Consider the following 16,826-nt stretch of genomic DNA (forward strand, 5'->3'; position numbering starts at 1 on the left):
TGTAGTATGTGTAGTTGTTTGTTTTGTTGTAGTATGTGTAGTTGTCTGTTTTGTGGTAGTATTGTATTAATATAACTTTCCTATGACGAACATACTTTATTCCAATTTCTGCCTGATATAACGTGGTCACGTGGGAGTCGCTATAGACTGGTTTTAGTATACAAACATAGATAAGTACCTTTTACAGAGGGAAACGAATCCTCCGAGGATCAGAGTAACGAGACCCAGTCCAAACAATGCCCCACCAAAATACAGCCCTGTACGGTTGTCCCAGAAAAAGGTCCGATAATCCGTCCATAGCTCGTCCGGCAGTCCCTCTGTGTGTAAAACATAAGTCAAGTTTGTTTTTGTAATTTTTTGTGGGTTTTTTTTTTTGGGGGGGGGGGGGGGGGGTATTTAGGTGGGGGGTTTTTTTTCGGGTTTTTTTTTTTTTTTTTTAATACATATTTAATTGAAAAAAAAATACAATGGAATTCCCAAATTTACTGATTTAAAAATATGTACATCTTTAATGATTTTAATTTTCATCAATGCCGTACGTCATTAAAAACCTGAGAATCATAGCTCATATCGGTAACGGAACATGTCATTTAACAGAAGTAAGAGTTACTTCCCTTTTACCGCGTCCTACAAAATCTCGATACAACTTGAAGGAAATCATGGCCGAACCTTGTAGTTAGAGCCGCTCTTCCTAATGTATTTTTAGGCATAGCCGTATAATATTCTTTTGGCCCCGGATATGACGCGACACGTGGCGATACTGGTCAAGATGAAGTATGTGATTGGTCAATGTAGCGGTAAATGCAAAATGCAGATATGCATTTTAAAACGAATACGAAAGTTATGATTGAATGCAAGCTGAATAAGTGGATGTATCTTTTCAAATGACACATTAATAAAATTATATTCCCGATTCAAATGCAGTCTTATTATCACTTAAAATGATTCAAACTGATAAAATTTTGTTATCCGTGCTGAAACGCATAGTTATACGTTATATAACCACCAGCATTAAAACTAAGCCGTTTATCTTTTTTTAAAGATATTGCTTGTTCAAGTTTCTCTTGTTAATTTTTCCCGTGGAAATTATTTAGGGGTCTGACATATTATAGTGACTACGGGACTCGGCCTCGTCCCCTCTGTACTTTTGACTGATTAAAAGTTCGGGTTAATCCATATAATATATAATGTTAACCAGTTTCCAAAATAGATATTGACATGATTTATGAATCTGGTTAACATTTTAAAAACAAAAACAACTATTGATAGAATATAATAATTATGTTAAATATCTGCAATATAAAGTAATTTATCTTCGAATGCGGGACATATATAAGCATGCAAGGTGTGGAAACAATGTTATGCAGAGAAAAATCCGTGGTCGGACACGGCTTTGGTTTTATTAACTGTCTTTTACTTAAGGGAATTCTTTAACTAAACATTTTCAGAAGGAAAGCCTTTTTTAATTTAAGAGGAAAATCTAAGCTATGAAACTACAATTGAATATTGTAATGCTTTCTTATAGAAAATTCAAGTTAGGAAATATAGATGAAACCTGTACCAGCACGTGATCCTATACCCATTCAAATTCAATTGGAGAATCGAACCCAAGTCGACTAAACCACTCAAACACCCATCTATAATATACATAGATGTACTTTATATAGTTATACTATAAAATTATACACATCTATACATTTTATATATTACAATATAGGTGTCCATATACATTTGTAGTAGATAGATATGTATATTATAATCACGTGACTATTTACTTACCTGGCATGTCTTTCGTTATAAGATGTTGGTATCAAGTTGTCTTGTGATTATTAATATAACTCAGCATGCGCACTTTGTTTTCTTCAGTACAGCCAAGTCACGATCACGCACAATAGTAATATGCATTGTTATCTTACTGTCAAATTAAAAATAGGAAGACGTCAACAATTTATTTGTTTTTGTTTGTTTTTATTTGTTTGTTTGTTCCTTTGTTTGTTAGTTTTTTGTTTTTTTTTTTTCTTTAATGCTTAACTTTTTTGTTTATGGTTCACAAGATTACCGAAATACTGATTCGCCAGAATGTTTCAATTTTTGTACGATGTTTGTACAACATAAACATTTGTAGTATATTCGTATTTTAAGCTAACAAGACTGGGGTTGATTTAAGGTTACACTCTAAGCAATGTCGGATGGTTACCGGATGTCACTGGCAAAACGGAAACTGACAAACGTGACCGTCTCTCTTGTTACACAATTTAATCCGGACTTTATATAAAATTGCTTGAAGAATGACAATCAATTCACATTTTATATCTAAACATATGTATTGTTATCCGCACAAGTTATAACAACTTACGAGGGCTGATTGATAAGTTGTGACCCTCATATTGAAGGATTTTAATTTTGCCGCACATTATATTACTTTTCAACATAATCCCATTCAGTATCTATACACTTTTGCCAGCGGTGTTTAAGGGCCTCAATGCCACTTTTATAAATCTCCTTTTCTTGGCTGTTCAGAAAGTCATCCACTGCATGTAAGGGTTAGGGTTCCTGAAATAGCTGTTTTTAGTTTTTGAAAGTCTTATAGAGCGAGATCAGGTGAATAAGGCGGATGCTCAATCAGTTTAAAGCCACAATCGTGAATGGCAGCCATGGCAATGACAGACTCTTTCACCCTAACCCTAACCCTAACCGGTTTTGTCCATTTTGCAAAAGCCGCTTGTCTTGTTTACTTGAGAGTGCTACCTCGTCGATATAAACTAACCAACTGAGACCAGTCCTTGGGTACACGGCCCTATATAGTCAGAGAATAGTAGGACTTCAAAAGAACATCCCTGAGTACCTCCTTCAATACGAGGCTCACAATATATCAACCAACCCCTGTATCTACGCCTTCTTCCAAAATACATTTACACAAAGATGACTATTAATACAATAATAAGCGTGATTATAAAGAGTGCCTAACTAAACAGAACAGCCGGAAATCTGCGGAATACAACGTTAAATAACTATTATACATTGCATATCTAATATACAGTCAAATGAAACACTCGATTTCAGTGTTTGAAGGGAAAAACAGATATACTTTTGTAGGTTCAAACTTTATTGGGTTATATTAGTTCATTTACAGCACTTTAACACACGATACATTATGGTAAGTATGTTTTTTGTATATTGTACAGTTTGGATACACCGGGCCAGTGTTTGGGAAACGTGACAAATAGGTATTTACCTACAAAACCTTTGGAGCGTGCGTGCTCGCCCAATCGGAAAATCACTCGGATCTTTCCGTCATGTTCTCAAACCACTCGGGCCTTTCCGTCAAATACTCATGACGGAAAAGCCCGAGTGGTTTTCCGATTAGAGCTCGTGCCCAAGGCCTTTAGCAATCGTTTTGGACCAGGAGAGTCATTTGTCGGGTGGAAGGATTAAATTAGAATATGAAAGCTGTGCTGGTAGTTTGATGACCACAAACACGTGAAATATGCTGTCAATGTGAAGCACGTGCTTTTCACGAAGACATGGTTCGGCATATTACACACAATAAAAACAAAACACAACAAAAACAAAACAAACAAAAAACAAAACAAAAGATTTTTTTTTCTTTTTAAATTAAAACAAAAACAAAAACAAAACCCAAAACATATAGATTATCCGAGATGTGAAATCTTTAAAAAGAATCCATAATATCTGCTTTTGGAGTCTGTATAGAGAACTATAAAAGTCCTGAACCGGAAATAAGGCCTCAGAATTTTTTTATTATTTCTGCCGATTTGCACCAAATACATGTATATTAATGTTATGTATGGATTTTTCCTGCGTACCCCACACGTAGCAGTGAGATGTGGAATACATGCACGGGTGTCTATTTTTAGATTCCTGGTCGTGACGATATCAGGTATCGCTGTAACATTTAATATTCCGTACGAAACAAAAAACACCTGTTCACATGCCAACAATAATGAGTCTTTTATAGTTATTTACTCTCTGATTCGATATCGAATACAGAATGCTAGCTATATTTTATTACGAACACACGAGCATTGTTAAAATACACAACGCAATACACACGACTTAAATGTGAAAATACCTTTCTGATTACAAGGTATATCCCGTGTTTACACCGGAGTTACATATAGAAAACATACTTTGCAGTCATATCTGCTTAATCCGAAATTGCATAGGAACATGATGTACAGGGATCTATTGCACCGAAATTAATCCGGAATTACATAAGAACATGGTGTACAAGGGTTTATTGCGCCAGAACTAATCCGGAATTATACAGAACATGGTGTACAGGGATCTATTGCACCGGAATTAATCCGGAATTACACAGGAACATGGTGTACAGGGATATGTTATATCAGAATTAATCCGGAATTACACAGGAACATACGGGAGTTTATCCGGAATTATATCGAAACACAACGGATGTATACAAGCACGTGTCCATGCATGGGAGTTAATCCGGAAATTGTGTTTATAGAAAGAAGTTTATCCGTACGATGTTAATTATCTATCAGAGAACGAACTAAAAATAAAGAAAACAACATGGAAAGAAGATGGAATACACCAGATTTCCATTGTTCTAAATTCAACTCACTTCTGATAGCGACACAAGGTCAAACAAGCTATACCTGACAAAGGAAATCCGTCCTTATTTAACATGCTTGTCTGCGATGATGAATTTGGAAGAAAAAAGGAGAATAAGCCAGAACCTCTCAAGCCTGAAGGAACATTTATCTGATCTCGACCCTGTGATTGATAGACTTATCGAGAAGGAAGTGTTTAAGTTAGAACATCGAGACCAGATCGAACAGGCAGGCAGTCACCCAAAACAAATTAATGAATTTATAAAGATACTGACGTCATCACCGAACGCTGACGCCTACGTCACATTTCTCGATGCCTTACATTCTGAGAAGTTTTATGGTCTTGCGGATAAAATTCAATCGACACCAGGTAAGAAATTCTGAATTTCAAGATTTATGCAGGTTTTAATGATAATGACTTATTCCACTTTAATGTTCATCCCTTCCGAAAATGTTCAGAATATTAGAAATTGTAAGATTCAAGCCATTGAATGAAACACATAATTGATTACTTTATACAGTATAGGCCTACAATACTGTTCAATCTGCTTTATAGAGACACAATATTGTTCACTCCCCTTTACAACCAAAGTTTCTTGTTAACGCCGCTTTGTAGACATGCAATATTCTTATTCCGCTTTATAGAGACACATTATTGTTTACTCCGCTTTATAAGCCAATATAATATTTTTATCGCGCTTTGTATACATGTACCACCAATATTGTTAACTTCGTTTTGTAGACATACAATATTGTTCACTCCGCTTTATAGACCAATGTAATTGTCCACTCCGCTTTGTAGACCTATAGTATTGTTCATTCCGCTTTATAGACCTAAAATATTATTCACCTCGATTTGCAGGCATATACATTGCAATATTGTTCATTCCGCTTCATAGACATATCATATTATTCATTCCGCTTTATTGACATAGTATTCTTCCGTTTTATAGACATATGCTATTGTTCACTTTGTTTTATAGACCTACAATATTGTTCGCTCCGCTTAATAGGCCTTCAAATTTGTTCACTTCGCTTTGTAGACTCACGATGCTGTTTACTTTGCTTTATAGACATACCTGTATACTTAAGTTTAATTCGCTTTATGCTTTAATTTCTTATCATTTTTTCATTATCATTATTCATTTTTATTTTAACAGTTTTCCAGCGATGTATGTCTTCGGCGTCGACATCGTTAGCATACAGTGAGGTAACTACTGATAAAACATACATGTATGTTATTGTAATGATAATAATGGATATACTTTGTGTTTAAGTTGATGATATCTGTAAAGGCTAATTGATCAAGAAATGTTCGATTTTTTACTTGCGAAGCATAACATTGGCCATTAGAGTTTGTTCTCGCTACCAAACTTTAAAATGGGGTATCATCGTCGGACCACAAGTCTTCTTTACATCTCACTAATTTGGCCCCTGGGAGCACTGGCTTGAAAAATCTTCAGTTTTTACATAAACATTCATTTTTTTTATTGACCAATCAAAATACTTCTTATAAATGAAGCTCTTCTTCGTGTGGAAAATAGAAACAGTGTACCAAGATGGCTGCGCCCATGTGTCTTCATAGTGGTTGTTAACAGACATCTTGTTTAATAGACATCTTGCTAAGCAAACCAAAGAACATATAAACGACATTTCTGATTGGTAAGATATTTTCTGTGGAAATTTTCTACGGAACCAGTCATATTACTGGATTTTTTCATAGTTGTTCACTTTTTGTGCCAGTGCTCCCACGGGATCGATTAGAGCTACATGTATGTGAAGACAGATCACGTGATTACCGACCATGATGGCGTATGTATCCTGTATATACATGTACCCCTATAACACGTGGTGTTAGGAAAAGCTGCTCTTCATTTCGGTTTCTCTTCTTTGTTTTGCGATGTTGTTTCGTTATAACCATGCCCTCCCATGTCACAAATTCCTCTCAAATCAAATTATACCTTTATTTCATGTATTATATTAGGCGTAATTTTATAATGATACCGAGTTTAATAGTGTTTGGCTGTCGTGAATCGAAGTATCCTTATTTTCTTTAGTATGATGGGTTGTAACAAAGACACAGCAAATTGAGAGTTTGCTAGAGCAGACAGATGTCTTGTCAGTGATGTCAAAGACATCATACAGTTGTTTCGTCCTTCTAGGACTCGTCAGTGATGTTAGAGACATCACACAGCTGTCTTGTCCTTCTAGGACTCGTTAGTGATGCTAAGGATCTAAAATGATTACGATAGCAAGCGACCAAAAATAAAACTCGAAATAGGTCAATTAAAAGATTTCTCAAAATCTGGATAAGAAGGTCAAAAAGAATGATTTCATAATTTTAGATATTTAATTTCAACTCAATTTCCATTTTTGGCAGGACCCCATTGTCACGATTAGGGAATTATTCAAGTAAATGCAATATGGTACCGAAGAAGAGTAATACAAATGAAAAATATATTTGCAGGACTCAAGACATGACGCAGGAGCGGCCGAGTCGGCAGGAGGTGTGGCTAACTACGCGGGCGTGGTTAGAGAGCTCCTCAACAACTTTGGCAAAAGACAGGAAGAAATGCTGTATAGCTTTGAGAAACAACAGAGGGAGGAACGGAGGGAATTCGAGAAAAGGAGACTGGAGGACAAACGCGAAATGGAAAATCTGATGCGAGATGATAAAGTGGAAAACGAAAAAGTCCGGAAACAGGATAAACTGGAGCATCGGCAACAACTGGACCGGATGTGGAAAGAATGGCAGGAAGAAAAAACTGAAATATTGAAGAAAAATGAAGACATGATCGACAAACTTCATCAACAGATAAATGAGATTCGCCAAGCTGATATGGAGTATGACTGTCTTCAGGAAAAGTATGATTACCTTAGAGACATCCAACAAAGGATGAGAGAAAAAGATAACGAACGAGTTGAGAGACTTCGACAGAAAACAAAGGAGAAAGAAGATCTTCGGAAAGAAAACGTCGCTTTGAAGGGAGAGATCAACGAGCTCACGGACAGACTGAAAAGTTTGACGGAAATTAAAGAAACAGAGAAATGGGAAATTGATTGTATTGCGAGAGAGAAGGAGAAGATTGAAAAGGCTTTAACTGAGAAGCAAATGGAAAACATTGAACTGAAAAAAAAAGTTACTGAGCAGTATAACAAAATACAGGATATTCTCGCAGAGCAAAAATCGTCATCTAAGGTTGATGACCCGGGTTATGTTCGCTCTGTAGAACAACAAATGAGAAAAGTGGATGCTGTTTATGACGTCATGGGTCAGTCCCATGAAGATGAACTGATTAAGCTAAAAAGGCAGGTCAAGCTCCGGACTGTGAATCCCCTTATTCCTTCAACTTACAAAAAAACTCGGAAGTCTTCTACATCCACTTGGAAATGCTGAATATATTTGAACAAGTCCATATGTAAACATTTATTATACAACAATTGTGAAACAAGTTATATCAAATTATATCAATCACGCTTGTTGGCCCTGATGGAAGCGCGCGACGGGTCTTACTGTGGGAGGAAACCGGAGTACCCGGGGGAAACCCACGTGGTCGCGCAGGTGATCCCATTGCTTCTCACATCCGATCGGGGAATCGAACCTCGATCGCCTCGGTGAAAGGCATGTGTGTTAACACTGTTTCACCCGACCATATACAGTGTTATTGTGTTAAGTGTCAGATTTTTTTCACTTGCAAAATGCTTCGGGCAAGATTAAACACAATATACGTCAAACAATACATTGTGTATCGGATATATATCTGTAGATACAAATATATGTACATTTCTTCTGACATTATTTACTTTAAGGAAGGAAACCTGTTAACGCTGTTTTGCCCATTTTTTTATACATTAAGACAAGTTCAACACGATGGGGTGATACACTCTAGCATTGCTTTTTCTTGTATTGAGAATGGATAGTTGTCCAACGACTACTACAGTGGGTTAAGTACTGCACTGAAATTAGGAAGCAAGTCGGTTTTATCAAACAAATATTTATAAAAGAAATTGAATTGATGTAAATAAAAGAATAAGGAATAATATTAATAGCAATCGTCATTTGATAAGAAAATGAGTTTTTTTTTTTTTTTCAAATTCATTTCATATTATTTTCTTACTTACCTCCTAGAATCACATAATCGTGAACTCCAAGATAGTCTTAAAAATACTTTTACAAGCAAGCGCTGCTTTCCAGTAAGGAATGACTTGACTTTGTATTATTTTCCTATAAGTTATATCTACTTATACAGGGTGTTACAAAAACATGTCCCTACTTTGCATGCCTCCATCTTTTTCCCTAGACAATATAATTACAAAATGTCGATTGCATTTGAGGGAATACATATTCAAGATTTAATTCCACCTGAGCACAAAACACAGATAACGTCATAATTGCTTTTGTTTTTTCAAGATGGATAAAAAAGGGGTGTTGGGCACATTACATTGATGTGGTAAAACTTAATTATGCAGATGGAAAATCGCGACACTAGTGAATAAGTTTCTGAGGGGAAAAGCCTGATGTTAAACTTTTATCCAGAAAGGAAATATTTCGTTTTGTTTCCAAAGAGCAACATTGAAAATTGATGACAGAAGGGAAAAAAATGTCTGGCAGACCAAAGAGTGCCAGAAAATGACATTACATGTTGCATTTTTGGTAAAATTGACGTCACATGACATTTTTGAATTTTTCATTAATTTATCAATGCTGCTTGAACTTTTTGAAGTTTTATTGAAAATAACACACTAATAAAATTGTTTGATACTCTTTAAATCTTATATATGTCACGTTTCTAAACTAAATATTTTATTGTTTTCTTAATGTCGAAAAGTCGGGACAGGTTTTTTGGAACACCCTGTACAAGAATGTTCTTTTCGTTAGTATCATGTAAGTTTAGTAAATAAAAACACAACTTGTATCCTTGATAATCATTTTACAGTTTATTTATTACTACTATACTACAAAACTATGTGCATGTTCGAGACAAAAATATTTACGTCATTAGTTTTATGTACACGTAATAAATCAATTATTAATTAACTAACAATTTAATTTAGCAATTATTTTACTACAATTAAATTCAATATAATAATATGCATACACATTTGTGTATTCGTCATAATGATTCATCATGGAGAGAATGAATACAAACTTCCGTCAATTCTTCTCTGTTAATTGGCTGCCCTCCTCGTGGTTTCCGGGAAATCCTCTTTCTGAGTCGCGCCTGTGATATTGAAACAGTCTTATTTAACTTGTGATGAAGCAAACTGTATCAATTTTATCCCAAAATAAAATGAAATTCATGGAACAAGAGTCATACAGCAACAATTTCTTAGTCAGAATATTTTAAAAGAAAACTAAAAGTTGAAGGAGCAACTATTTCTTGGTAAAATTTATCACTTCCTAAATATTTGAATCCACTTATTTTTTCTAAAACCATCACGAAAACAATTCACTAATTAATTGTGTAAGTCATTAACGTTAAAATAGAAATGTTTTATTAATTTTTAGTAAGAGACATATTTTTGTAAAATGAAATATAATGATGTATATCATCTAAGTCAAGTGATACACTTAAACGGATGAACAAATATCGCAAAATTCAACAATTCAAGTACGTGAATGTAATTCAAAATCTTAACACCATGTTTAATCTAAACTACCGTAAAATCAAATTAACAAAATACTAATAATCTTAACAACATCTCAATAATCTTAACACCATCTCAATAATCTTAACGCCATCTCAATTATCTTAACACAATCTAAATTATCTTAACACCATCTCAATTATCGTAACACCATATCAAGTATCTTAACACTATCTCAAGTATCTTAACACCATATTAATAATCTTAATACCATCTCAATTATCTTAACCCTATCTCAATAATCTTAACACTATCTCAATAATCTTAACACTATATCAAGTATCTTAACACCATTTCAGTTATCTTAACACCATCTCAAGTATCTTAACTCCATCTCAATAATCTTAACACTTTCTCAATAATCTTAACACCATCTCAATAATCTTAACACTACCCCAATAATCTTAACACCATATCAATAATCTTAACACCATCTCAATTATCTTAACGCCATCTAAATCATCTAAACTATTTTAACACCAAATTAACAAATTATCCATTATCTTAACAACATGACAATTATCTTAACGCCATATAAGCTGTTATAAATACTAACATAAAAATATCTTAACATTTTTGAAACAATCTTAACAACATATTAATTATCTTACATGTACCATCTTATCATTTATTCTAACACCATACCATTTATCTTAACAATTCAACAATGCATATTAGTTATCTTAATTAAGATATCAATCATATTACTAAGTAACCTAATGATGCATCAAAAGGTACTTCGAATGGTTAATTTCGAATGTTAGCTGTTTTTCAAAAAAAATAATGTTTTAAGAAAAAGTGAATAGATTAATTTCTGATGATTAATGTCAAAATTTTCCTCCTAAAGTACCAACTAAGTGTTAAATAGAAAACATTTAAGTTGTTAACAGTTAAATCCCATGTTTAATTCCGAGAAAGAAATACTGACGTCAGCATTTAATCCCATGATTAATCCAAGGAGAATATGTTGAAAAAATTATCAGTGATGACTTTCTATGGTAAATCCCGAGAGGGAACGATTATAGCCCCAGCCGTAACTCCCTACGATAAATCCAAAGAGGTTACGTATATGTCAACAGATACTTGCATGTCGCATGCTAGCGTCCGCCGATATTCCTACTACAGACTCCCTTCTGTTGACAGTGTGATCGACTTGTCCACAATCGATACTGACTGACCTCTGCGGATCCTTTTTTTCACAAAATACCTCGTCATCATCTCCGAGATTATGAAAATCGATACAAGATGGCGACACTACGATGCGCATGCCACCCTTTTCGAAATTATTGTAAAGAATTGGCGAGGGGCTCGGTCCGTCAGAAATATCGTCATAGAAATAATCCGTCGTCGGACTGGCTGTAAAATCCAATTCTTCAGCATATTCGGCTTCGTCAAATGCAAAGTTTGTAGCCTCGTTGTGGCGACGGGCTAACCTTGACCTTCGAGGTGGTGGATGCTTTTTTTTCTGGTTAGCCTTCTCCTTCCCTTTGTTGACTAAATTAAACATAAGTATATAACTATGATCAGTAACTTGTGACAAATAATTTGATGAATGTCAGACATGCATTCTCACCATGTTATCATCCTTAGTTAGAGAGATAGATACTTTGAGAAATTAAAATAAAGAATTTGCAAATACGAACGGTGAATTGGCAAATTATGACGGTGAATTGGCAAATAAGAACGGTGAATTGGCTTATAAGAACTGTGAATTGGCAAATAAGATCTGTGAATTGGCAAATAAGAACTACATACAAAAATGTATATGTATGAATGGGCAAAAGATAACTGTGAATTGGCTAATAAAAACGGAGAATTGGCAAATAAGAACTGTGAATTAGCAAACACTTAGAAAAGAGAATTGGCAAATAAGATCTATGAATTGGCAAATAATTAGAACAGAGAATTGGTTAGAGAGAAATATGAATTGGCTAATGAGATCTGTGATTTGGCAAGTTGGAACTGTGAATTGGCTAATAAGATATGTGAATTGGCAAATACGATATGAGAATTGGCAAATAAGAACTATGAATTGGCAAATTAGAAATGTAAATGGACAAATAAGAACTGAATGGGCAAATGAGAGCTGTGAATTGGCAAAAAATAAGGACAGCGAATTGATTTAAGGAATACAAAGACTGAATTGGTAAATAAGAATGATGATTTGGGTAATTAAATAACAAATGAAGAATACCGACAAAACATCAATTCAAATTCATTCAAAAATCGATTAAACAAGGACTGATTTTTCAGAATTGGACTTAAGATTTCATTACTGCACATGAATTGCCATGTAGCTTTACTAACATGATCTATGATCTTCATTTCTTAACCAGCTTAATACTCGATCTCAATTTTGATTATTAAACATTAACAAACATCTAATATAATTTTTTTTTTTCATTTTGGCATTTTTTGGCGGAGGGGGGCTAGAGATGATGGTGGGGAGTGATTTTTTGTTTCTTTTCTCTTTTTTTTTGTTTTTTGATTTTTTGGGGTTTTTTTTTTTTTCTTTTTTTTTTCTTTTTTTTTTTTTTTCTTTTTTTTTTTGTAAATGTTTTTGAATGGCCGTCATATTGAATTACGTAACAATATTAAACCAACTTACGTGTAGCGAGGTACTTGGCTGCTCTATGATGTTCCGGTTTCCCTTTCTTCGGCTCTAGTTTTGCTATTGGTCTAAAGCACAGTTTCTTTATATGACAGCCGACCAAAATGCATACTGACAACCCAAAGATAACTCCTATCAGGGATCCAAACACAGCACCGAATGTCCTGCAACAAAATGTTTATCTTATTTCCTGATCTATAAACAATCACCCAAAATTGACTTAAATGAGGTGTAATAGTAATGCTTTTTTTTTTTTTATATATTTTTTTTTTGAGTTTTTTTTTTATATATATTTTTAATCCTATAATGCAAAATCGCCGAAAGAGGATAGAAGCTAAAATATTAGGTTATATTAATTTCACGGGTCTTCAATTGTTGGAGAAATACAATAAAGCTGTGGGGGTTTCCGTTACAAATTGGTTTCTCGAACACAGCGCATGAAAACACTAACTATTATGCTGTCACTAAACACAAGCTTAAATTTGAATCTTAAAACTTGATAGATGTATGTATTGTGACTGAGGAATTCGACAAGAAGTTTTCAACTGACCTGCATGTTGGCTGAATGAATGTAATGAACTGAGATCAGACACTAAATTGAAGACAAATATAATTATGACTTATCTGGTGATGTCAGAGTCAGAGCCAGAGTCAGGAAGTACTATACAGTTATAGCTTTTGGATGAGGTCGACACCTAGATTTATCAACCCACGAAAAGATTATATTAACCGAGGACGTAGTCCGAGGTCAATATCATCTTTTCTTGGGTCGATCTAGGTATTGACTGAAGCTAAAAGCTGTAACTGTTAGATCATTTTTTGTTTGTTTATTTTATGTGTTATATCGATACCTAAGTCTCACTTCATTTTTCTTTTCTTTTTTTTTTATTTCAAGTGGGAACACCTGTAATGAAATAATATTCATTGCGTGACTGGCGTGTCATTCAGAGAATACACAAGTGTTATATTCTTACTTCAGGCATCATGAAACCCTGAATGTCAATACAATGACATCACTTGTGTATTATATTATGACGTCACAATGCAGGCAACACATTCAGATCCAAGGAATCGTCGAGAATGATATCATTTTTACAGAATCCTTAAGCGATAAATAGATAAGACAATTTTCACATTTGATGCAACAATGAATTGGAAGAAAATAAAATATCGCTGCTCTTCCCTCTTTTCTTCCTAATGTCTCAGTTGAGACTGCCTAATGTTTGAACTTTAGCTGAGCGTTCGCCCCTGTGAGGCAGACTCTGGGTCATGTTACCTGGCCGATGTATGTCAGAATCTCAAAAAAGGTACTGTAGTTTCTACTCCTGCTGAATGTTCAGTATCTTGGAAGTGAGCGAATAGTTCGCCCATTGTCGGTATAATGTGACCGGGTGAGGAGTCCTGCTGGATGACTTCGGCAGTATGTTTCAGTGAGATTGCACTATAAAGTAGGCTATCGCAATTAGACAAATACGAACAGCCCGCAATCTCCCAGAGCACTGCCACACACTATACGCAAGCATCTCACTCACACGGGAAGCAGACCTTGAATAACTATAGATGTTGATGGGATGTTTAACAATACAGTACATTTTAAAACAAGTTCTTGGTTGAAATGACATTAAATACTATTTAGTTTTTAACAGCCATATCAGATGGATCCTAAATTCCATTACAAAAATCTAGATATATGGACAATCATGAATAGATGAAAACAAACAGATATTTGGTCAATGGATTAGATCAAACAGATATATGAACAATGAATTATGGACAATGAATTAAAACAGACATATTATGAACAATGAATTAAAACAAATATATATATGAACAATGGATTAAAACAAATATATATATGAACATTGGATTTAAAACAAACATATCATGAACAATGGTTTAAAAAACAGATGTATGGTCAATGGATTAAAATGTATTTTATGCATATCGTTATCGTAATTATCGGATAACTGTTCGTCAAATTAAGTAAAGTTTAAAAATTCAAACTTAAAGCATATGAAAATATGAAAAATACTAAAAAGAGTTCATCTACTTATATTTACATTTACACTGCAGCCCCACTATATAACTTTACCAAGCTCACTTGGAAGTTATGAGTCCATAACTTCCAAATCTTTATTATGACGTCATCAATATAGTGACGTCATAATTTTCACGTCGGCCATAACGAAAGATGGCTGTTGAAAAGGCTGTTCCGTCTTTGACGATAATAATTTGTTCATTCATCGTCGGAGCGAAATTCCTGGATATAGTCTTTAAAAATCGTTGTAAAATGTAATTATAAGCATTGAACTGCTTTCAGTTGGAAGTTATGGGCTGATGAATGCCAACTGGACAAAGGCAAATTCAACATGAAGCGCTAGCGCGCATCATTAAATTTGCCTTTGTCCAGTTGGCATTCATCAGCCCATAACTTCCAACTGAAAGCAGTTCAATGCTTAAATATTATCATTACGTATATAGAGGATATTGAATGGTTTCCCGTTTAATATAACATATATTTCACGAGTATGACAGAATATTCTGTCATACGAGTTTCCTTTTATTGCATTTCATATACTTAAAAACAAAATTTAAGATATCGAAAAATAAATACTGTCAAAAAGTGCGGGAATCAGAAATGACGTCATCTCTTTGAGACGTACGTCAACTTGACGTCGCCATTTTGAAAGGACTGATCAGCGCAATTGAAGCGTTTTCTACTGTTATCGAAGAATCTGTGCATGAATAGCTAACGTTAAGTGAGTATTTTGTCAAAAACTTGTCAGAATATTTCAGAAATACAGCAAAATAATAAATTTATATATCTCCACTTCGATTAGAAACATAGGAAAGTTTCAACGAGGTGAATACAAAGGTCTGCTCTGATTGATCAAAAACGGAAAACTTATATTTTCACTGCAAAACTTACATTTTCACTGCTCATCGCTGCAGTGAAAATGTAAGTTTTATTAGTTTGATAAATTTCTATATTTCACTGGCAAAAATGCAATAAAGATTAAGCTTACATCCATCCCACCGGATCTCCTGTTATATCATTATCGTCTTCATTCTCATTGGTCTTCGTACAACACGTGACCTGGTTATTGGATCTGCAGCAGTCTCTTCCACAGTATTTGTGAGTTGTTTTGTATATTTGGCTTTTCTCAAAGTGATCATAAAAGTTGGTTTTGTAGTAGCACATGGTTCCATCACAAAAACCTACAAAACATATATCAATACGTAGAATTGTATGTCGTTTCAAAAATCGAATTTATGCAATATCCTGTTTTTCATTATCAACAAAAGATCGAAAAATATACAAGGGCGTCATGTATTCCATATCAGTCAAATAAAATTCTTCATTACACAATATATTCATAATCATACTAAACAGTTAATTAATGTCCCTCTAATATCACAATAAACAATTAATTACTGTCCCTTCAATATCACAATAAACAGTTTATTACTGTCCCTTCAATATCACAATAAACAGTTAATTACTGTCCCTTCAATATCATAACAAACAGTTAATTAATGTCCCTTCAATATCACAATAAACAGTTTATTACTGTCCCTTCAATATCACAATAAACAGTTAATTACTGTCGCCTTCAATATCACAATAAACAGTTAATTACTGTCCCTTCAATATCACAACAAACAGTTAATTAATGTCCCTTCAATATCACAATAAACAGTTTATTACTGTCCCTTCAATATCACAATAAACAATTAATTACTGTCGCCTTCAATATCACAACAAACAGTTAATTATTGTCCCTTTCAATATCACAATAAACAGTTAATTACTGTCCCTTCAATATCACAACAAACAGTTAATTACTGTCCCTTCAATATCACAACAAACAGTTAATTACTGTCCCTTCAATATCACAATAAACAGTTTATTACTTTCCCTTCAATATCACAATAAACAGTTAATTACTGTCGCCTTCAATATCACA

At 34.1% G+C, this 16,826-nt stretch overlaps 3 protein-coding genes across 3 annotated transcripts in view; 1 reads left to right on the top strand and 2 right to left on the bottom strand.

Moving 5' to 3' along the window:
* The window catches only part of LOC117331243 (guanine nucleotide-binding protein-like 3 homolog), an 11,001-nt gene extending 9,121 nt beyond the window's left edge, over positions 1 to 1,880 (bottom strand). Inside the window, exons 1-2 of the mRNA XM_033889843.1 lie at positions 1,780 to 1,880; positions 179 to 317 (exon numbers count right to left, since the gene is read on the bottom strand). Of these exons, the coding sequence (XP_033745734.1) occupies positions 179 to 317; positions 1,780 to 1,786 (146 nt within the window). The 5' untranslated portion in view covers positions 1,787 to 1,880. The remainder of the gene's footprint in view (positions 1 to 178; positions 318 to 1,779) is intronic.
* Positions 1,881 to 4,688: 2,808 nt separating this feature from the next.
* LOC117331244 (rRNA biogenesis protein RRP36-like) lies at positions 4,689 to 9,385 on the top strand. The gene is made up of 3 exons (XM_033889844.1): positions 4,689 to 4,968; positions 5,759 to 5,808; positions 7,066 to 9,385. Exons 1-3 carry the CDS (start codon positions 4,689 to 4,691, stop codon positions 7,993 to 7,995), a joined length of 1,260 nt encoding a protein of 419 aa, XP_033745735.1. The 3' UTR covers positions 7,996 to 9,385.
* A 1,847-nt stretch (positions 9,386 to 11,232) lies between these two features.
* LOC117331245 lies at positions 11,233 to 16,060 on the bottom strand. Its single transcript, XM_033889845.1, has 3 exons — positions 15,885 to 16,060; positions 12,856 to 13,022; positions 11,233 to 11,741 (listed from the first exon to the last, which is right to left on the bottom strand). Exons 1-3 carry the CDS (start codon positions 16,058 to 16,060, stop codon positions 11,320 to 11,322), a joined length of 765 nt encoding a protein of 254 aa, XP_033745736.1. The 3' UTR covers positions 11,233 to 11,319.
* Positions 16,061 to 16,826: the final 766 nt, after the last annotated feature.

This window comes from Pecten maximus, chromosome 7 (assembly GCF_902652985.1).
Source record: "Pecten maximus chromosome 7, xPecMax1.1, whole genome shotgun sequence".
NCBI classification, from domain to species: Eukaryota; Metazoa; Mollusca; class Bivalvia; order Pectinida; family Pectinidae; genus Pecten; species Pecten maximus.

Coding starts and splice junctions, on each gene's coding strand:
- LOC117331244 (XM_033889844.1), top strand. CDS start 4,689: ATGAATTTGGAAGAAAAAAGGAGAATAAGCCAGAACCTCTCAAGCCTG. Junction 4,969..5,758: donor TAAAATTCAATCGACACCAG/GTAAGAAATTCT, acceptor TTATTTTAACAG/TTTTCCAGCGATGTATGTCT. Junction 5,809..7,065: donor CATCGTTAGCATACAGTGAG/GTAACTACTGAT, acceptor ATATATTTGCAG/GACTCAAGACATGACGCAGG.
- LOC117331245 (XM_033889845.1), bottom strand. CDS start 16,060: ATGTGCTACTACAAAACCAACTTTTATGATCACTTTGAGAAAAGCCAA. Junction 13,023..15,884: donor GGAGATCCGGTGGGATGGAT/GTAAGCTTAATC, acceptor ATTTTGTTGCAG/GACATTCGGTGCTGTGTTTG. Junction 11,742..12,855: donor AGCCAAGTACCTCGCTACAC/GTAAGTTGGTTT, acceptor TGTTTAATTTAG/TCAACAAAGGGAAGGAGAAG.